This window comes from Talpa occidentalis, unplaced genomic scaffold, assembly GCF_014898055.3.
Source record: "Talpa occidentalis isolate TD23 unplaced genomic scaffold, MPIMG_talOcc4v2.1 talOcc4.5, whole genome shotgun sequence".
NCBI classification, from domain to species: Eukaryota; Metazoa; Chordata; class Mammalia; order Eulipotyphla; family Talpidae; genus Talpa; species Talpa occidentalis.
The window spans coordinates 108425324-108448315 of NW_023604861.1; the positions used below are offsets into that span (position 1 = coordinate 108425324).

At 34.5% G+C, this 22992-nt stretch overlaps 1 protein-coding gene across 26 annotated transcripts in view; it reads left to right on the forward strand.

Annotated features, from left to right (window-relative positions):
* The window catches only part of NRXN1 (neurexin 1), a 1022285-nt gene that overhangs the window by 518958 nt on the left and 480335 nt on the right, over window positions 1-22992 (forward strand). For all 26 annotated transcript variants that reach the window (XM_054687713.1, XM_054687714.1, XM_054687712.1 and 23 more), the window contains one exon: window positions 2882-3001. In XM_054687713.1, coding sequence (XP_054543688.1) covers window positions 2882-3001 — 120 coding nt within the window. The remainder of the gene's footprint in view (window positions 1-2881; window positions 3002-22992) is intronic.

Genomic DNA, 22992 nt, shown 5'->3' on the forward strand with positions numbered 1-22992 from the left:
ATTAATTCAGGACTTACTCCTGTGCAAATGCCTGTCAATGTTTAGATATTGTTCTAGAAGGTGAGTACTTTGAAAAATGTGTCTTGTCAGGCATAGGCATGTATTCTCTTATAATACCTGATTATAAAAGAAAAAAAAGAGTGTTGTGATAATGAAAATAATAATAATAAAGCATGTCTTTACACTCACAGAGAAGTCTGGCAGGTACACTGAGTTGATGCTCTGCAATATAGGCAGATTATATTGTAGAATTGCAGTTTTAGCATCTTCAGATTTTATGTAGTTTTGAAATTGTATTTCTAATAATTGTTGCACAAACAAAAAATCTGAATTTCTATCAGTTCTTGCTCCAGTTCTTTCCTTTTGAAGGACAAGAGAAGGTAGCAGCCCTTCTATACAACACCCCCTGACCCAGGAGGACTTGCCCCACTCCCTGCACCTTTCATTTGCTTATCCCAAGAGCTATGCACTAAGGAATATTGCTTTAAGAGCATTTCCTTTTTAAACAAACACTATTTTCAAACTCTATACCATGAGATAAAGATCATTAGACCACTTATCTATCGCAGGTTGGAAGACCAAACAAACCTAAGGAATTTAGTGGCTCTTAATTCATTGCTGCAATAGGTGAGAAAAATTATTACATGTCTTCAGGTCTCCTAGGCCTGGGGGATTATTATTACTACATTTTTTTTTGTTATCACTGTACTGATTTTTATTGTATAATTAGCATTTATAATATTAGCATTCTGAACATGTGAAAATTCACATAGGTTGTGTTACATTCATTAACTTTCTATGAAGATTACCTTTATGGAGAAAATTGTAATAAAGTATGATTATAAGGAAAAAGTTTAAAAAGGCATTTTATAAAATTTATACAAAGTTTAATTACAGACAATTCTCATCACTAAAGCAAATACCATAAATCTCCCCACTGATATACCATATAATTAGACTAGTGTCTACTTTTATATTTTCATAAAGCCTATAAAATTTTATTTACTAGAAAAAATTAATTTATGTTCTAAATGTATTTAGGTGGTCTATATTCCCTTTCCAGTATTCTGCAAAATATTGCTTAATAGTGGGATTTTCTTGTAGTAAGTGTTCATGGACTAGTTTATAAGACTTAAATAAAATTATGAAGGTGAAGAAAATTTGCACCAAAAAAAACCTCTGAAATCATTAAGCAGTATATACCTAACTGGTAACAGCAAAAATACACACTCCACAGATGAACACTGAAAAATCTAGTAAAGGTATTTGTTTATGGAGGATTATATTGCAATTTGTTTCTTCCATTCTTTACTTATTTCATCTACTACAGATGATATACAGGTAGTCAGGTAGGTAGGTAGGTAGGTAGGTAGGTAGGTAGGTAGGCAGATAGGGTGGAATCACTTTGAGGTCCAGCTGTTGGCAGTGACTGGCTGGCATTACAGTTTTAAGCTTTAATTTCAACAGTGAGATAAAAGATCTAGAGGGGAAAAAATGGAAAGGGATAATTGATCTGCTAATGATAAAGTTTACACTGTATCTGCATGTGCCAAAAGGTGTCATATGTTCCAAATAAACAATGCAGTCACTTTGATAATACCTTTGTATCTAGCCCAGAGAAAAAATATCTAAAAAATCCATTTTAATTCCCTTTCATTACATATAATTGGATCAATTAACAATTTTAAATATATATATATATACACACACACACACATATATATACTAAAATTCTAATAAAATACTGCTTTCTCATTTTTGGCTTCTCTTCAGATTTATGGCTGTTAGTATTAATTTGTTTGCTCTACATAGCATTTCTCTCTCCCTTTACAGCAGCATGCTTTTCGAATCTGAACATTCTTCTGCATTTGCCCCATTTCAGTATTGCTTACTAACATTTAATATATTTTGCTTTGTTTTTATTTTGCTGACAAAGTTGCATTGATGAAAGCTGACTTGCAAGGTAGATAGTCCTGTGTGTATAAAACAAGACTGAAACCCCCATAATACATGGTGGAAACCACAAAATAGCATTTTTTTATATTTTTGCAGTAATTGTTGTTTGGGTTCAGATTTAATTTTCCCCTTCTTGAACATTGTGCAAGAAACCTCATTTTGTAGCATAGTTTGCATAAAGGCTTTCAGTCTTGAATATGTTTGTATATAGTGATTGCCTTTAGTTCTTTGACCATCCTTTTTTTAGTCTTTGTTTTTCAGTGTCCTAGTTATGATTCTTTAGAAATAGACTAGCATTCTTTTTTACTTGTATGTTCAATGGGGGCATGTCATATACCCAGTTTTTCATTTTTTGTTTAATTGCATGAAATTGTTAAAGCATGTGAATTGATACTTGCCAACATACCTGTCCAAAACACTCAACAATCATGACTTTATTCATAGTTTATGCAGGGAAACTTCTGGAACCTCTAGGACATTTTTTTGCATAACTCTCTTCAGTTATTTTGCTGATCTTTACCTCTCAATTTCATGAAGTTATAATCTCCATTTCTCATGGTGTCTCTATTCTTTGGTCAGAGGTTAAGAAGATCCATGCATTTTTCTAAAATCCAAATGGTGATAGAGAATTATTGATGATGAAGTGAGATTACCTGCTACCATGATCATACTAGAAGCTACGCGCTTGCTCTTACTATTTTTTGGTTTGGTTTAATAATGTATATTGTCCTTTATTTGAAACTTCAGCAAAACCTTCATATTATAGTTGCTCTGTTCCTAATGCAGGTGTGTGGACTAGAAGTTTTAAAATTGGTTTGGTCATGCAATCTGAGGTGTTGGCAACTACTATATGTGACCTAGCTCATGTATGCAACACTTCAGCATTTGTTTAAAGAACCCACGTTTCTTTTGGACTGTTTTGCAGGGCCCAGTACAACCTGCCAAGAAGACTCTTGTTCCAATCAAGGTGTGTGCTTGCAGCAGTGGGATGGCTTCAGCTGCGACTGCAGCATGACTTCCTTCAGCGGACCACTGTGCAATGACCGTAAGTGCTGCTTTGAGTATCGGCTGACCCTTATCCTTGCTTCCAGTTACTGTTTGATAGCCAGTCAAAACTGGGGTTCTTTACATTATTTGTGAGTAAGTTTAACTGTCATCGCCAGGAGAAGCCGTTCTTTCTATAGAAAGGCCATTTTGAAATACTTAAGTATTAATCAAGTATATCATTATCTCAATGCTGTGATGATGGCAAGCTTTTGGTTTTAAACTGTTTTTGTTATATTATAATTGCTAATGGTTACTGATTGAAGGTAATATTTTATTCCCTACAGTGATACTTCACCAGTAGATTTTGAAAGTGCCTTCATATTGATTTATGTTTAATAATATTTAATTTCATAATATTATATCTTGTGGACTATAATTTTAGTGTACAAAGATAGATCTTAGTATATTTTTCTCTTTCTGTATCTCTTTAAGCCGTCTCTTGCCTTTTGCTTTAAAAACAGTATGTTTAAGCTTTGTAAACTTTTTAAGTATGGTTCCTTATATTCAGTCAGGTGTGTGTGTGTTCTTTCCTTTGTTCTTACAATGTAAGTACAACAAGGAAACACAACATTCACATTGTCATGGAGTATCTACTAGTGCCGAGCAGAGGTTACAGCAACGGAGATGAGGCTTTTGAGACTGAATTAACTGGCCTGCTTTACAGTACTTCATGAAAATGATAGAAAGCATTAGCTACAAAGCATTCATTTTTCTCTACTGAGAAAATGTTTCCAACAAAGTCTCCTGGTTGTAAAATAGTCTACCTGCTTTTCTTGTTGTATATGCTGTTTTGCTATAGGACTTAAGGAAAAACATCTGTTGGATGAGGGGATAAGGAATTTGATGATTGAAGGATTGTACTTTGAGGCCAAGGCTGAGCTTGATTATAGATTTAAAGAAAGGCTAGTGTTTGTTCATTTTAACCTTTGTCTATTTGAGAGTTTATTCTCATCAGTACACATGTGTACCACAGTATTGAAGATGGGATCCAACTGAAATATTTCATTGAACTAAGTTTTTGCAGCTGAGCAATATAGTGTAATTCACTAGCTATCTGCAAGTTTTATATCCAAAATAAAGGAATAATATGAATATAGGAAAAACATGACACTAATACAAAATAAAATAACACTAGGAACAGGTCTGTAAATATTACACCACCATAGATGGAGAAATATTTAGACTTTATCCTATCAGTGACACCTTCTGGACAATCACAGAAAACTTGAAGGAATAAACAGGTATTCAAACCATCATATATTTGCAAAAACTGTATTTCTAGAAATCAAGAGAAACTTTACAAACAATAACTCCATTTGAAATTTTATAAACTTAAAAAGGCGCAATAAATATTTATATGTACATAAAACAAAGAAGATAGAAAGCCTTACCTATGCCTAGTTTATACATATATATGTATGTGTGTGTATGTGTGTATATATATATACACATACATATAAATAAATATATATATATATATATATATATATATATATATATATATATTAGGAACTTAGTGCATTTGCTCCTGGCACATAGAAAATAGTATAAACTTACTGCCAAGGACAACCAGAAGACTGATAATTTGATATGATTTTGTTATGGCAATTTGTAATCCTGAATATGAACCTGACAGATGTAGGACTACATGTGGTAGTGGAGAAAGCTTTTTTATGCATAAAAATGTTCTTTATTTTGCTAAAGAACTTTCTCTGCCAAACTTTGCTTAATCTACTTTTCCATGTTTTACAAAGCAGCTGCTATTTGGTTGTGTCAGATTGTGTATCCTCTTATGCCAGTTAAATATGAAAAATATAATTTTCTGTATGTATTTGCTAGACATTTCCTAAAGGAACACCAAAATCTTACCTTTATCTCTGAATCATTTTTACAGAAAATATTTGAATGCCGCTGTTGGGCGATAGTAGTGGTGATGACAATGATAAGGCTATTTGTTATTTTCTTGTAAATAAGGTAAATGTCATTCAATAAATGTGTCTCCTGTTATGCCTCTTGCACAAATCAGCATTAAAATTTCTTTGGAGGGCTTTCAGAATACATGCATTTTGATTAAATCATTACCTCTTAAGGGTTTTGTGGAAATGTGAAATTGTTTCTTGGTTTGTACATTGGAGTTTTGGTGGTGAGGTGACATAGGTGCAAATCAATATTTAAAAGCAAATCTTATTTTCCTATCAACTATGATTTGTAGAGGTACAGCAGTAACTGTTGCCAGGAAAAATGCAAGCAATTTGGCAATAAAAGTAGCATGCCACATTTTGTTGACTATTTAATTTGGTCAAAATAAACCTTACGTCTACACTTCACTGTTTTTCTCTAAGTTGGTCAAAGAGAATTAGTGTGATTTCTGGCATTAAAACTAACTCCTCTTATATATGGACTTTGACTTAAAAAAAAAAACATATAAGACATTTCATTTTGGAAGGACATCTTTATCTCTAGCTTAGGCATTTATCCATAATATCTGTGATTGCAGTCCTCAACTGCATAAAAAACAGAAAAGAGGAAAATTTAAACAAAACTTTTTTTTAAAAAGAAGGAACACACTCCCTTACAAATGAACCCCAAAATAAATGAAACCCCAAAATAGAACCTCTAAATGAATATCACTTATGTAGCCTAAAGTTACAATTAATGGGAAGATGGAAATACTTTTTAGCATGACAGTGTAATCTTGGAAAAAGCATACTGATTAATAAATTTAAAGAAATATTTTTAAAGGAGATATTTATGCAAAGTGATGCCAAAGGCAACTTTTAAAGAAAAATGTGAAACCATTTCTTTCCTAGAAAATTGCCATATAAATAATCTACTCATTGAAAATAACAATTTCAGAATGTGTTTGTATTTGTAGCATAGTATACTAAACTACTCAATTCTTTCCTATCAATACCACACTTACTACATTTTAAGTCCCCAAAATATGTGTTCTTCTTTTCTCAATTATTATTTCCCAGTTAATTTTCTCACTTCTTGTTTTTCCTTCTTCCAATCTGTCCTATGCCTCTTTATAATTGTTACTGCTTTTTCCTGTCCTTTTGATTGAAATAACACCAGTTCTTCCAGATTCTTTTAACCAGAGGCAACATTTTTCTTCTTCTGACCTCTGTTGAGTTTTTTTATATTATTTTTTCTACTTTCTTGTTATGTATGTTTGGTCTTATCTCCCTATACAAGTATGTACTTCCCTGAGAGACAATATTCCTTTTCTTTCTTTCTTTCGTTCTTTTTTTTAGGCTAGTAAGCCCAGTGTTGTGTACACCATGTTGAATATAATTGGTGATAGTAGTAAATCACTAAGTTGGTGTTGACTAGCTGCATGTATCTTGCATAAGTATTTCTAGTATATCCTTAGTGGCCAACAATACTTTACAAATTCATCATTTTGAAGTTCATGAACCTCCATGGTCTGACCCTAGCTTCCATTTTCACCCTTATCTATTGCAGAACCTTGTCCATATGGCATGTTACTGCCAATTAACTTACTTATGGCTTTCTGAACAACATTACAATTTCAATTTCCTCACCATTGCTTATGCTAATTTCTTCTCATGGGGAATGCAGTCATTCCACCTGGAATACATTCCTTTAACTATCTCTGCTTGAAGAAATATAATTTCATTTTCAATCTCTACTTAAACTGTTTCATCCTTCAGAAATTTTCCTGGTCCTCTGAGCTACGTCTTTCCTTTCCTGCTTGTGAAATCATAGAATAATGGTGTTGCACTTACCACATTTTGTAGCTATTTGTGAACATTCTCTTGGATATAACCACTCATTGAGAACTTGCTATGTATCAAGTCTATGCTAAAAAATTACATTCATTATATAAAATCTACATATCACTTAGCTATGCTTGCATGCCCACTCTCCTGCAAGCACGCGCATGCATGCTGTGAGCGCGCGCACACACACACACATCCCACCTCCATCATCATCAAATCTTTGTGTAGCATAATAATGCTTTTCTGCTTCCCCTTATGGTCCAGACTAGATTGTAACCATACTAGCTAATTTACTGTCAGATTCGAGGAGATGAATATGGCTATGATCACATGGTAAGCAGTGAACATAATAACATTGTCAAATTACATTAGTATAGAAATGTTGTGTACCAAATTACAGTTCATCTCTGATTGTGTCTACTACTGCACAGGAATAATACATTGTAGTGCTGTATTTTGGTGCTAGGAAAATGCAGGCACTGCCATTAAAAAACTATGTTTAGTATTCTAAAATTAATCAAAAGAAGTTCTTCCTGATAGGGATTTATTGTGTCTTTTGTATGAGAATTAAAAGTGTACACTGAAACAAGGATAAAATATATTTGACTGTGACTTGTTACCATGTCATTTAAAAATGTCTTCAGCTTTGGTTCTCAGCTTCTTTTGTTGTTTGAGAAGAGAATTCAATATCCTGTCTCTGAACTACTAGAAATAATCATAACATATGTAAAAATAACTTCGATCAAAGTGACATTGTTTTTCTGCAATTTAGATCTTCCAGTATTAAGCTATGAATTGGATTTGTTGGTGATGCCCTTAATAAAACTTAGCAATTAACTATGTCCCATAACCAAGTCCTCATGAGCACAACAAATCTTCTTAACCTTGAATCTATCAAACATTTCTAAATGGCAGCCCTTAAGTTTTTCAAAGTAGTTCATAAACAATATTTACTGATAATGCCTTAGAAAAACTATAATAAGCAGGGTCAGAGCCTGTTTTAGTTAAGGAAGAAAACATTTTTCATACTCAGAAAATGCAATAATGGACAGAAATGAAAATATAATGTAGGATAGACAAATGTAATATATAATAGGAGTGCTTTCTTCTAATATTTTGTATAAATTTACCTGTGTTCTTCTTGTTGGTAATACACATCAGAAAAATGTGCATAAAAGGAAGTGCTGGTCTTTTCATATTGCAGTTGCAGTTAAATGACAGTGTAAAGCTGTTTCTATAAGAAAGTATAAGTGTGTGTGTGTGAGGGGCAATGGTGAGGTAGAGTGTTGTTGCTGTATTTGAATTCTCTAGATTAGTCCTCTGCATTATTCAGCAGCTGAATGATCCATGTTTCAAAGTAGCCTTTTAGTTTGTGTAAATGGTGCCAGTTTGTCCCCAGAAGTCAAAAAGAAAGGACCAACTGTTTGTTTGTTTGCTTTTTCTGCTGAGACTTTCTAATTTCCTGACTCAAAACTCGGCATTGACCTTGATTTGGTTCTCAGTTGGTGTTCTTCATCATAGGTCTTATGTAAGTGTGGAGGTTTAAAGTTTGCATTGCTGTGGTAATATTCTCATATACCACCAGAGCCCAATTAGACCAGGACTCCTTTGATGTTTGCCCTTCACCTTGGGATTACAATGGTTCCAATTCTCACTAGATGATACTTTAGAGAGGTCTATGACCATTGTCTCCTGTGTGAATGCATCGTGTTCAGATTTCTCACTGTGCCTTCTAGCTGCAGCAACACAACAGGTGCAGAATCCAGGCTAGGAGGGGAGACTGCCTGAATCTGAGGTGCTAATTGTTGGAACTTGAGACATATAGGTTAATTTTTACTTTAAAAATGTATTTACTTCCCCAGAAATAATGCACTGAAAACCCTTATGAACAAAATGACTGTGGTGTGTTCTTAGAATACTGCATAAATGAGTATTAAACAATATATAATTTTGTATCCATTTATTAATCAAGAATATATGTGGAAAGAGTAAAATGCTAAATAGTTCTCCACATTTATGGAATCTGATTATCAAGGGCATTTCCTAAAGTGGTATGCGATTAAAAATATTTAGACTCTGTCAAATATATATTTAAATATATATATTATATATATAATTGTGATTGAATCCAGAGGTGGTTGAATGAGGCATAAGTCGTTTATGTACTTTGTTGCTATAGATAGACTAATTAGTACATAAGAACTACACAATATTTTTGTTTAGATTAGGCCAACACATTTTAATATGGTTCACAATTAACAGATACATATGCATGCTTCCTCCTTACATTTTATAAACCTTACCTTTCAATCTTCAAAAAACTTCATAAATTACAAATGAGGATACTGAGGTATGGATGATTTTTTAATAACTTCTTTGGGCTGAAATGGCTAGTAGCTAGCACAGATAGAATTTGAATGTCAGTCTGTCTTTTAGCCCACATTCTTATCTGCACCCACAGACCCTCCTCAAGAGGAATAGATTCAGTGTCAGTGCTGTTAAAATTCTCCAGATGCAAAATTCCCTAGAGAAGTTAGTAAAGAATGGCATTAAACATTCTGCATTTCCCCCCATCCTCCTCTGACTCTTGATTCTTAGGTTTAATTTTAAGCATTATGTTACATGAAACATGCTCTTTGCTTCAACTACTCAGTTGCCACTTCTAAAAATGAGTTAAAAATTTATAGTTGTCTAAGGCATACTATCATTAACTTCCAGTTCTTTTATAACAAGGTACTGATTATGAAAGAGAGATGGGAATTTTCTGTGATTTTTCTTTGACAGTTTGAATTTCTCAGAAACAACAATTTAATATTTGATACTGAAATCAGACCAAATCTATTTCCCTTTTTTTTTTGCTTGAATCAGATTCACACTATATATTGTAGATAGTGAACAGCTTAAATTCAGAATTATGATGAATGAATGAATGATTATTTACTACGTGCTTCCTTGTGCTGACTGCATCTTAGTTTTATCTTTGTATACTTGTCGAGGCAGGGGAACAAAGGCAGGTCAGAGGTTAGCAGTGGTGCCTTTGAAGGATTTTAGAATATATATGCAAGGGGAACACAAGAGGACCCATGATGTCCAGATCATGAAAATTCACTACAAGATTAATAGTAAAGACCAAGAGCCTTTGAAGGGAAAGGGGTATCTAAGGAAGTGCTAAAAAAAACTCATGGGGAATGTGCAGGGTACAGAAAAAGGTCATGATAAAAATAATGTTAAGCTTGCATTCAGGAATCATCTAATCATAAAGAAAAAATATAGTGTGGAGAAATATACCTTGCTGTGATCATTCTTCTTTCCCTGAACAAAGCATCCTGTATCTTTAATGAGATTTACTGTAGCAATTAAAATGTGTAGGATTCTTTTATAGAGAGGAATTATGTTGGCTCTCTACCTCAGTGCTGTTAAACATCTTTACTTCTCTGATAGTATTCTACAACAACATAAAGAACAAAGGTGATCTGATAATACTGGGTATTATGGAGTGTGTGATTTTAATGACCCTAATGATCTAAATTCACATCTCTCAGAAAATGGCCTGTGAAGCCTGAGACTTCATCTCCCTAGGATTTGGTGAGATAGGAAGGTACAAAGGCATTTCTTAACTTGAAATGATTGCAGAATGGAACAAGTTTCATAAAAGGATGAGCCTATATAGAAGGATGTTTATAAAATGGGTCGCGAACAAGGAGGAGGCTGCATTTGACAGAGACAGTGGAAACTGTGTTCGCGTAGGTGTGAACGCTTCTTATAAATACATAACATATGACCCTTTAGGGAGAGAAACAGATGGAATATGTAGCAGAAAATAAAGAATACATTTTGCTTTTTTTTTTTTTCCCCTCGGATGGTACAGTGGGTATTTTGATATTTGGCATCTTCTGTCGGGAAGCTTTCAAGGCCTCATCTGGATTCCAGCATTTCAGGGCAGCACTGACACTGGGAATGGTGCTGACTAAAACAAGCCTTTGAATATGTTCGCAGAGTTTCTGCATAAACATCCCAGCCACGTTTCCATGTCAAATCCCTGCTGGTCCGTTGAGTGCCTGACTTGAATGAATCCAGAACTGAGGATCTGGATCCAGGCACTCTTCACACAGAGTACAGCAGTGCTGCTAGAACTGTGGGGTCCATCTTCCATGACATCGATCATGAGGCAGCTCTCCTAGGTCCTATTCAGGGCAAATGCTCCATTTTACTAAATTAAAAACAGAAAAATGTCAGAGAAATACCATTTCCTCTCAGCCGCAGGAGACATCACAGAGGTAATTAAACTGGATTTGGGTTTGTCAGGCACATTCCTTTCATTGACAGTGACGATAATTCTGTAAATCAGAACCTGGAAGTATTTTCAATGTTGTTGAAGTGCAAAAGATAAAATCCTAAGGTTCTTAAAATTAATTTTCATGAAACTCAAATTGATATATGGAATACAGAATGAGAGGCAGCTCCCTGAGTCATGACTGTGGTCTCCCTGAATTCAGCGCTAAAAAGCTAGATGTTGATGATGATGATGATGATGATGATGGTTTTTCTTGTCTGTGTCCCTAAAAATCATATTGTAAAACTCAATGAAGTAGCTCTTCCACCTCAGCTCTCATTTATTGCTTTAAGGTTTTCTGGAAAATCCTCTTCCCCTGATCCCAGCTTTTCATTTTATCATGTTATTAATAGATTTTGTTGACATTCATTTCCCTGGCATTCTTGCATTCTCTTATTTAACATTTAACATTCTCAATTATCTTGCTAAACAAATATAAAACTTTAGCATGTTTTAGTCCTTGTATGCTTAGGCACGAGCTCTTTGATATAGAAGTTTATAGACACCTGGTGTAGTCACTAAGTGTTCTCAATTCCTTCATCTCTGCTGAATGACTCTCTCATGTGGTATTCCTTCTCCTCCCTAAATTCCACTCTGCCTATGAAAACTGAGATGAAGCAGCTCAAATAAAGCTTATAGAGAGCAGGACAGTAGTTGGTTAGTGGGTGATTTCTTCCAATTCTAACTCTCCAAATGTTTACCGTGTTTTTACATGTGTTTGTTTTTATTTCTCAACCATATTTTATATTTTATTTTTCTATTTTCTATTTCTCACAGTGCTTAGTGCATATTACATGTTCAGTAATATTTTGAAGATTGGTGTCTCTATTAGTTACCTGATTGTGTTAAAGCTATTTTTTTAGGGTAGTTTTAAGTTCAAATATAAATGGTACAGAGATTTCCCATATGCCCCTTGCCTCCCCACAAATTTTGCTTCCTCTGTCATCAACACCCTTCAGGATAGTTAGATACTTGTTACAGCTGATGGACCTACTTTGACATGCTATGATCTTCCTGTGTTCATAACCTACCAGTGTTTTGTGTGTGTGTGCACCTACAGTTCTTGTAAGAAAAATACACATACTGTATTATACCTGGCAGGGGCTATTCATTATGTTTTATCACATTACTGTAAATGCCATTTTCATTATCTTAATTCCTGAAAATTTGTGTCTTATATGAAATTAATTTGTTATAGAACTAGAAAGTGCTTGGAATAAAAATGTGTGTGTATCTGGGAGAATCTGGTATGTGTGTATGCCTGCACATATACAATGGGAAATGGATTTCTAAGTATCATTTTCTGTTTTCTTCAAGTGCCACTAAAGTCCTGATTTGTGTATTATCACATTAAATTTAACAATTCTGGGACCTTTAGTTGTTTCAAGATAACAATTTTTTGTTCAATTTACTTTTTTTCTCATTAATTAGCTGATACCTGCAGGAATAATCACATCATTATGAAATGCTACACTGCTTAATTGATCTTTTTTATCTAAACTTTAAGATATTGCAATATTGAGGTGTTTTTTCTGATAATAAAAGTCACTCTCTGGAGGGAAATGATACTATTTCTCTTACAATAGCTCTTCTCTTGTGTGCCCTGATTAGTCCACCACTGTCCTTGAAGAATTCTCTAAATGTTGCTGTTGCAACACCTCTAGAAAAGTCAAATGCCCACTTGGTATTATATAGAGGGGATTCAAAATAACCTTGGTGTTTTCCTTTTCACATTAAATATAATGAAGGTAACATTTGTATGTACGGCTATACCAAGTGTAAGAGATTCATTTGATCTAATTGCTCTTATTTAGTGTTTTAGGATAATTTGCTTTAAAACAGTTTTACAGGACGATGAGTATTTTCTACTTCCCAGTTTATCTAAGCCACAATTGGTCTGCCAAGTCCATAGTAACAGAATCAGAAATAGAACTTGCTTAGTTGCTGGAAGGGTTGAGGAAAAAGAATACTAAAATTTGTCTACACAAATTAAAAAGGAGGTAGTAAATGAGAGAGCTAGCCTAAGTCAGTGGCTCCCAAAATGTGGCTTCTGCACTAGCAGTGTGAACAAAACATGAATTTATTAGATATGCATATTCTCATATGCTAGACCTCCAAATTTAAAAATTACAGACTAAGGCCTCAAAAATCTATATTTTAAGAATTATCAGATGATTTTGATACACATGTAAGTTTGAAGGTTATTAGGCTAGATACTCTCTGAAGTCATCTTCTTAATTCTTCATTTTCCAGATAATGAAAAACTTTATTTATTGGAATAAAGAAATTCTTTGCCAAAAAATTTAAGTAAAACAGCATAACTAGATTTATGGCACAATTTCAGTATAACCTTAGATGTTATTTACATGATGATTTGAAAGAAATAACACAAATTTTCCTTTTGATTATCAGCCTCCTTAGTTGACTGGCAAGCTGAAGAATGTTTGAAAAGTTCCCATTCACACCAATCATGCTGTGAAAAATCTAGTTCAAGGCAGCATTTTTTTCTGCATTATGAGGAGAATAGAGAAATATAAGTACACATGCTTATTTTCATCTCCTTTTGGGTTCTTAGTAATAATATTCTGATAATTTGTATATATTGTGAAGTAAAGTATTGTACTTACCTATAAACAAATTTTAATTGAGAAGAAAGTAGAGTTAACTGAAACACTGGAAAATTCCATTCATGTGAGACAGCATATTCTTCATCTGGCATCCTTCCTCATTGCCTGAAATGTTCGCCATCATTACCCACCCTTGCCACTTGCTAAATAAATGTGATCACACTTTACTAGCAATTCCCCAGATACAATTTCCCTTCTTACCAAACATTTCATGTCTAGCCAAGATTTTTATATTTATTTATTTATTTATCTATTTTTACTAACATAGAATGATCCATATATGAAGATTTGCCTGGAGCAAATCACTTGAGTTTTGTGGGCCTCAGTTTTCTCATTATGAAATGAAGGAATTTGCTTACCTTGTCTTTAAAGTCCCTAGAGCTCTACGGGTCTGTGATTCATTGTCATTATATTCTTTCTCTTTTTTTCTACAGCCCTCAGACCTATTTTTACTCATGTTTAAGGTTCTTCTTGGATGCAGCCTACAGCTCAGTCACACCACACTAATCTTAAGCTGTATTTTAGTCAAAGACCTTTCCTGCCAAGTTCTATAAAAAGGAAGAATTTGGAAAAAGAAATCTGATTAATGGGATGTCTTCCTCTTTTGAGAAAAGAAACTTTGAATTAATCCTGAAACACAGGGCAAAGACTTCAGCTATTTGTTTCTTTCATGTTTGTATAGCTATTTATTATAGTTCCTTTCAGATATTTATTTACATCAGATTTGTTTTAAAGTGAAGATTTTGCTGGTGCAGGAATCATGCCTGTGTCCTTGCTTAACTAAAAGCTAAATGTAATTATTACATTAAAAAATGGTTTTTGGTGTTTAAAAATATAACAGTATAATTACAGATATTTAGGTGTTAATATGAGCAGGGATACAACCACTAATTGAACATCTACTATGGGCTGAATTTTTTATATTACCTTTTGTTTCATCTTATGTCATCTTCACAAATAAGGATTATGACATTTCATTTATAAAAGTTGTATCTAAGATGAAGAAATATGCCCATGTTCACATGTGAGTAAGAATATTAATTCAGGCTTGCTTAACTCATAATTCCATGGTCTGATTATGAAGTCTCTCAATATTTAATAAGATAATCAAATTGGGAAAATTTCATGTACATTCTTAACTTCTATTTCAAATGTTTTAAAAAAATGCACAAACTGAGTTAACATATATAGATTTCCACCACATGAGAAATTCCAAAGATGAAGAAGAGCAAATTTAGTGCTGTTTTCTCTTCTAAATAATTCATCTGCTGGGCTAGACATATACTGATTTGCATTAATACATATTACCAACACAACTAATGAAACTTTACAATGGCTGCAGCTTCAAAAAGAAAACTGTTGTATACCTTCATTGAACGAGCCACTTTAAAAATGATGCTTTTTATGAAATAGATTGTAGAACATTCTTAATAACCAGGAAAATACATATTTTATCTTTGAAGATAGTGGAAATTTGGGTGTTGTTGAAAAAAGAATTCATGGACTGACAGACAAGCATGTGATGTGCCTAGTTCACAGGTTTCTAGTATGTAGTTGTCCATGGGTCATGGTGGGGAAGGATCATCTTTGACAGTGAAGGTAGCCTTTCACAAAACTGCCTCTTCTGTCTATAATTTCTATACTTCTGAACAGATCATTTCCTTCTGCTGGAAATGATTATGATTTAATTTTAGTGAATTCTATCTCTCTGGCTAGTACTTTTACTGTAAAAAAGATTTCCTACTTCTACTCCTGGCTTGAAACTGCTGGTGGAAAAATGAGAAACAGTGTGAGAGCATCATCCCATCTTCTAAGAGTCCCTGGTGAGAAAACAAAGGTTTTGTGCTTGAGATTCTCCTATGGATTAGGAACATATTTATGTATCTGTCATATTTGGTAAATTATCTGAATCTGAAAACTTTATTAATTATGTGCATTTGCCATGTAGAAAACACTGAGAAATACAGAAAGTAAAATGATTAGGTCACTGTCCCCCAAAAGAGATGTTATTGTATTTTTTAAGATTTGCTGTTATTTATTTATGCACACAAGAACTTGGGTGTAGGCCATAGGTGTGTGGGGGTGTTGAGAGAATTCCCTATAGACAGAGTGGGGAGCAGAACAGGCAGATCTACTGAATGAAATACACTGCTGAGGGGAGCAGCAGGTGAGACAGGAGAGGTCTGCTGTGCCATGTGGGTTAGCTCCCTGGCCAGGGATCAAACTCATGCTGCAGTGCCTGGTGGTAGCCTGAGAGTGCTGAAACTTAACCCCTTGCACCAAGTTGTCATTTTAATTGGGGGAATGATACTCAAGATTCAGAGCAGCAGGAACTTTTGTCTGTTTTGTTCCATGACTTATTGTACATGTGCACCACAGTATCTGGTGCCTAGTAGATAATCAATGAATATTTATAGAATGAGTAAAATAAATATACTGTTAATAAGATAATGAGCAATATAAGTGCTTATTGTGTGGCACATACCATTGCTATATGTGAATTCAAAAGAGAAGACAAGCACAGTGGTGTGCTGCTTAGTGGAAGTGATGGGGGTGAGGTTGACCTGAATTGGGTAGACATGAGCAGGGAGGGTATTCCACATTAGGGACATACTATGAGTAAAGCTACATCTATAGATAAACTGAACAAATACAAGCATATCTGTTGAACCTAGCTCTGCTAGATCTGTATACAGAAATACCCAAGAGGAGGCTGTGGGTGCAGAAAACAGACATTGGATGCAAACAGAATCGGGATTTCATTCTGATGCTGTACCTACCAGTGTAGCCATAGCTAAGTTGATTTACATATCTAAGTTTTGACTTTTTCATCTGAAATGTGTACATGATTACAGATCTTACAGGGTGTTTTTGAGAATTAAAAGTAATGCATGGCAAGATACTTGCTGTACCCCAAAACTGGTAGGTGTCCTGTAGCTGGTATCTACTGCTAGGTTGCCTTCACGTTTGCTTTCAAGGAGCTCGTAGACAGGACAGAATGTCTAGTGTGTGTATGTGGCTCATTACAATTTAAGAATGCCTTATTTAATATTTTGCTTCTCAAAGTGTGGTCTGAGGACCAGCAGCACTTACAGGCTTATTAGAGACACAAACTCACAGACAACCCCTTCCCCTACACAACTACTGAATCAAAATTTGCATTTACCAAGCTCCCAGGTGATTCATGGGCACATTAAAGTGTGAGAAACTCTGCTCTAACAGAATCACGTAACTAGGGCAGAGCAAGAAGTGACTAACTACGCTGAAGGAACTGAGGGAAGATTTCCCTTAGAAAGTGAAATTCAGATGAATTCAGAAAGAGATGTATATTTGCATTACCTTATTTAGTAATTTGGAATACTTTGAATATCTTGGTACAGATTCTCCTTGCTGACATCACTATGTATTTTCACACTACATTGACTTTTGATAATCTCCAGTGGGTGAGCAGAATAAATGCACACCAAGGCAATGGTTTTATCAAAGTGAGGCCAGTTCTTGTGCCTTGCTTCAATGCTTTAGAAGGAATAAGCTCTAGAATCTAGGAATTAACCGTGAACCTGTCTGTAGGAGGTCTAACTCACCAGCCCTCTCCCAAGCAATTTGGAATGCAGACATTTCATTGGATAGTTCATTTTAACCAGAAGGTCTTGGCAGGCACTGCTTCTTTCTGGGCCAGTAAATGGGATAATAGAAGAGGCAGTCACATTTGGTGTTCAGGAATAATAAATACCCAGCTTTCCCTAGGCTGTCCCTGAAGGCCCCTCTGGTTTAACACTCATTTTCTTTTTAATGTTAGAATGACTTCTATTTTATGTGAAGCCACGTGGCTCTGTTCATTGAGTTGGCAGGTGGCTCCAGTTCTGTAATTATGATCTTGATTGTCGGCTGCCAAAGCACAAAAGGAAACCATAGTAATCCACTCCGGTGCTCTTTAGTGAATTGTTGCATATGCTTTTTGGTATATCACTTCACATAAATCTCACAGTAGCAATAAAACTATTAGGGTAGTAAAAGATATGCATTTTAATTTTCATAAAAAAGTGTCATAAAATTCAATTAACTACATTTTCCCAAATAGCAGTTCACTACGGGAAGCCCAGGGTTTCCTAATCTAAAATTACATGTTCCTTTCACTTTTCCTAGTGACCTCCATTAACACTTTAATCATTACACCTACTCTTCAGTCAGTCATTTTGCAGTTTTCTCTAGGGCCCCTTTGTCTCTCTATCTTTCTATAAATTTTCTCCTGCTCGTCTAGTTCTATAAAGGCATTTCCAATACAATGCAGGGGTTTTCTTTCTTTTCTATTTCCTTAATTGGAAAGAGTAAGGGAAACGGATAACATAAGTAATCCATACAAATAGAAGCATTATAATGGCCCAGAAATGGATGAAAATTGTGGTGCTATATCCACAAGTAATGAAGAAAACTACAGAGAGATTTTATTTATTAGACTTCAAGATAATCTGAGTAACCCCCCAGTTCACTAATCTATAAAAGTGAGCATTCTTCCCATATTTTTAGATTGTTCACTTTCTCCTCAAAAGTAGTTTAATAGCATAGACTAGAGAAAGGTCTCCTGGTGTTCACATTTTATTACTTTAGCTGACGAAAGTGCAGTACATTTCCTAGTATAATTACACCCCAGTTGTCACAATAAATGAACACAGTATATTTTATGATACACTTTACTTGCTTATTATCATGTTTGTTCACACATCTCTCAGACTTAATAACCCATGGGGGGATTCTACCATCATCGGTGATTGGAAATTAGTGAAGTTCTCTATTTTATTTGTGGCAAGATTTTTATTTCAATTGTAAAATCCATAAGCAGGATACATAGTAAATTTGGGGAATTTAAAAATATCTGTAACTATGTAATGTTCTCTGCATTGTGACTTTTGTAATTCTCACTACTATTTCCCAGCATCCACAAAGGTGAATATTAGCTAAATGCATTTTTAATGGAGACCAACTGATGGTTCTGATTATTTTTAAAAAGCAAAATAAAGAAAAAATCCTGGCTGTAAAAACAGAGCTATCTTTTGAGATATATCCTTATATTTGATTTCAGGCTGACCTTGCTCAGGACAGACTTGCTTTCTGAATTTATAGTAAAATTAGAGAAAAAAAATCAGAATTTCCATTTTGTTTAATCAGTTTGGGATCAAAATACAAGACTGCAACCTTATTAGCATGAACACTTGAAAGATTATTGCTTACTGTATGGCAGTTACAGACCATCTCATCTACAATGCAGGAGAACATTAAAGGGATCATTTTATTTGACAAAAATCTAGAGGAGTCTCATGTCCTGAATCATATGGTATTATATTAAGTTTATATATATATATATATATGCAGGACATGTTCCCTCAAATCTAGCAAGGCACAGTCACTTGCAAATGACCATAAATAAGTACTTAGGGTCCAGATTTTTTGGTGATTTTAAAATATTTTAATTGATTTTTAAAAACAACATATACTTGTAGAACAGTGCAAATAAAAGATAAAACAAAACCACTTGTAATTTCACAGTTAGTTTTCTTCCCTTTGAAAGGAAGTTTTCATTGACAACCAGAATGTATCATTCACTATTTAGATGGGCTTAGAATTTTATTAATTATCAAAAAACAAAAGAGGAAAGGAAATAAAAGAATCAATATTACTCTTCAGCTATAAGACAAGAATGTAACATAACAATAACCAACACAGTGTTGGAACAGTAGACACTATATAGTATATAATTTCTATAATGAAGAGGACTAGGAGGTATTATTTATCATTGAATATTTGAACTGTCGTTTTGACAGATATTTGGCAAGTATATGTCTTACTGAAGGTACATCTTATTTTTTTTTTTTCAGTTCACACGCTACCTTATTTTCACAGTGAGCAATTCAAGATGGTATGTAGTCAAGAGCAACATGATATAATAACATTTAAATTGCATATATATTGCACGAGCAAGGGGTGACTTAAACTCTGCCTTAAAATTTATCTAAGCTTTTTCTTCCATCGATGTAAAAGAATGAAGAAGTTGAGGATGTCTGTGACTGGTTCCCAGGTCTGCCAATGGGGAGGGGTGGTGGGCAAAGAGTAAGAACTTTCCCTGTTTCTAGGTAGCCTTCTCTTGAGAGAATATCCTCTTAACAATCTCAAGATAGAATTATTGTTACAGGTGTCATTACCCTAAGCCTATTTTCCCTTCCACATTCTTTGCTTATTTGCTGTTAAAGACTTTTCTTTTAGCATTGCTTGGAGTTGACAGTTATACCCATCCACCTATATTGAAATAATTATCTCACAGAAAGCATAGGGCCAATTAAGGTTCCTTGTATCCTAATACACTTTGGATACAAAGAAAAACAAACAAGTCATAAGTCTTCCTTTCATGGAGCTTATATTCTACTGTGGACAACAGGCACTGACCAATAGCCCTGCAAATGATAATATTTTAATTGGAATAAGTGCTGAAATGGAGAGTGCAAATTGAGAGAATAAAAGAGGTAGGTTTCAGATATCTCAGATTCCATAATTTTCTTTACTTGGCTTTGAAGATGATGCACCCTCTTAATAAATTGTTTTTCTTTTCCTTCCTTTTGTGATCCAAGACTTAAATGGAAAGAATCTATTGGTACATTTGTTAGGTGTAGGTACAGAGAGATTCATTGACTTTCTCTGCTTGGAAAATGTTTTCTTTGCAATTGCCTTCCTTGACACTGTGTTGCCTGGTTTGGGACAAAAATATAGAACTTGCTTTCCTTTAAAATACTCTTTATCGGGCCTCCCCGGTGGCGCAGCGGTTGAGCGCTGGGTTGCGAAGCTGCCCGCGACCTCTGCGGCGCGGTTCGATCCCCGGCTGCTCCCCGGCCACCAGAGGAGGGTCCCACATGGCGCGCAGACCTCTCCTGCCGCCCGCTGCTCCCCTCAGCAGTGTACTTCGGTCCTTCTGCCTGCTCTGCTCCCCGCTCTGGCTCTGGTGAATTCTCTCACCCTCCCGCACTTCTGACTGTACCCAGTGCATGTATAAACAAACAAACAAATAAATAAATAAAACATGCCTCTATACAAAAAAATAAATAAACAAAATACTCTTTATCTCTCATGATATAGTATAGATAGATAAATAGAAGTACTGAGGGCCACCCAGAAGGGTTCTTCTAGGGCAGCACATAAATAAGCCCTTCTATAGACACTAAAATAATGGGAATTTAGTAGAATAAATGGAGGTTGGCATTAAAGGAACTGTTCTTCTACACTGGCAGCAGGAACAAGTTACAGACTCAGTGCTTACTGCATGCCAGTTATTTTGGTGGTAAATTAAATAGACTGAGACTAGGTATGGCACTTGCCTGGGCACAATATTGAAAGTGGGCACCAAAAACTCAGTAATTAGGATAGAGAAGTAATATTTTAATTCAGTCTTTCAAAAATAATGAAATTAATGCAAAAAATCCAAAACAGGAAATAAAGACAGCATCACTTTTCCTGCATTTCCTTTATCTCAGAATCTAGTAGAACTGACCACACCACTGTTACTGATCCTGTCTTTATTTGAAGTTTTGAAATTTTTACTCATCATGAACAATATTTGATTTTTAAAATATTAGTTTTGGTTTTTAAGAAGTTGCTTTAAAATATTTATCTTGATTACTGAGTTTTTAGTGCCCCCATAAATATTCCTCCTCATGGAAGTGCTGTCACTCTAGTCCGGGCAAATATCTACTTTAAAAAAACAAAGCAAAAAAAAAAAAAAAAAAGGAAACCTTAGAGACATGACTGCAGAATTTAAGCTTTTAGAGGAGTTGGAACAAAGTATGGGGGTGGTCCAAATGTCCATGGATCCTTTGATTGTGTGTGTGGTTTGGTGACATAAATCTGAGGAGATAGGAATCTGTTCCCCTAAATCATATACAGTGTTGTAAGCCAAGGTTACCTCAATTAAAGAAAAGAAAAGAAAAGAAAGGCAATGGATAGGCACATAATTGGAACAGAGAGAGATGCAACTTGAATTTGAACTTGCCTTTGTTCATTATTAATCCATAAGCCCATGACTCTTCTTCAGGACTGTAAATCAGAAGATAAATAAATAATACTGAGTATATGACACCATTATGGGTGCTGTGGGGGCTGTAATTTACTGAGGGGACTCCGCTTCCAACAGGCTAATCACAACTAGGGAGTTAATTGCATCCCCTTGCATTTCAGAAAATTAAAGTCAGACAGCTCTGCCCCACACTGTTTTCTTTGAGATCTTATTACTTTTATGTATATTTATTTTTTGTGTGACAGAAAATGGATACCCCACAGCTAAAATTAAATGTCTTTTACTACATTCTACATTGACTAAGACCAAAGATTTTGTCAGAAAAGCAAAGCAAAGATTCATTGCACATCTTTGATTGTGTTGTCATAGGATAGAAATTTATAAAGCACAGTTAAAATCACAAAACAGAGGAGGAAGAAGAGGAGGAGGTGGTGGAAAATCCTTAATAAACGTGTTGTAAGTAGCAACCTTGTTTTTGCCTCAGAGATAATCCATCCATGAACCAAAAATTCAGTTGACTTTTGTGTTTAATTCTACATTTTGTGCCCCAGGCATATTTTTGTAATTAAATAGTCAAGTAATAAAATTATTTTTACCACTTCTAAATGACAAACTGTAAGAAATTGAAAGCATCCTAAAGATTAGTGAGGATGGATATTATAAAGGTCCTAAGGAAAAACTAGAGGACTTTCCAAGGTTAGAATATGAGCACAAAATGACTATATATGTAAATGTTTTGACAGGGAAGTAATTGAATTATGAAGTCATTCAAAGCTCTATAATGAAGCAAAGACTGACATGATCACTTATTGATTATTCTAAAGGTTCTATACCACTCTCCAACAGAAGAAAAAGCTGAGCTTCAGAGATCTTCACAAATATTTAGCCCAAGTTCACATATTGATTTAGAGGCATATCTCAGACTAGGATTCCTATAATCCTAAATCTTGGACAAGTTCCCCTTGGATCCCATAACATAATCATATCTAAAAATTCAGTGCTTTTTCTCTGCATTTGTATAGCCTAAAAACATGCTTATAAAACAAAATTCTATAAGCAAAACCCTGTAAACAGGTGAGACTATTCTTGATGAAGTATCAGAGTGAAATGAATCTTCTTAAATTCATTTTCCTCCAACACTATATGGATGAACCTTAAACTTCTAACATCAAAAACAAATAAAAATTTTGTTTCAACAATTATAAAATATTATATAAGCTTATATAT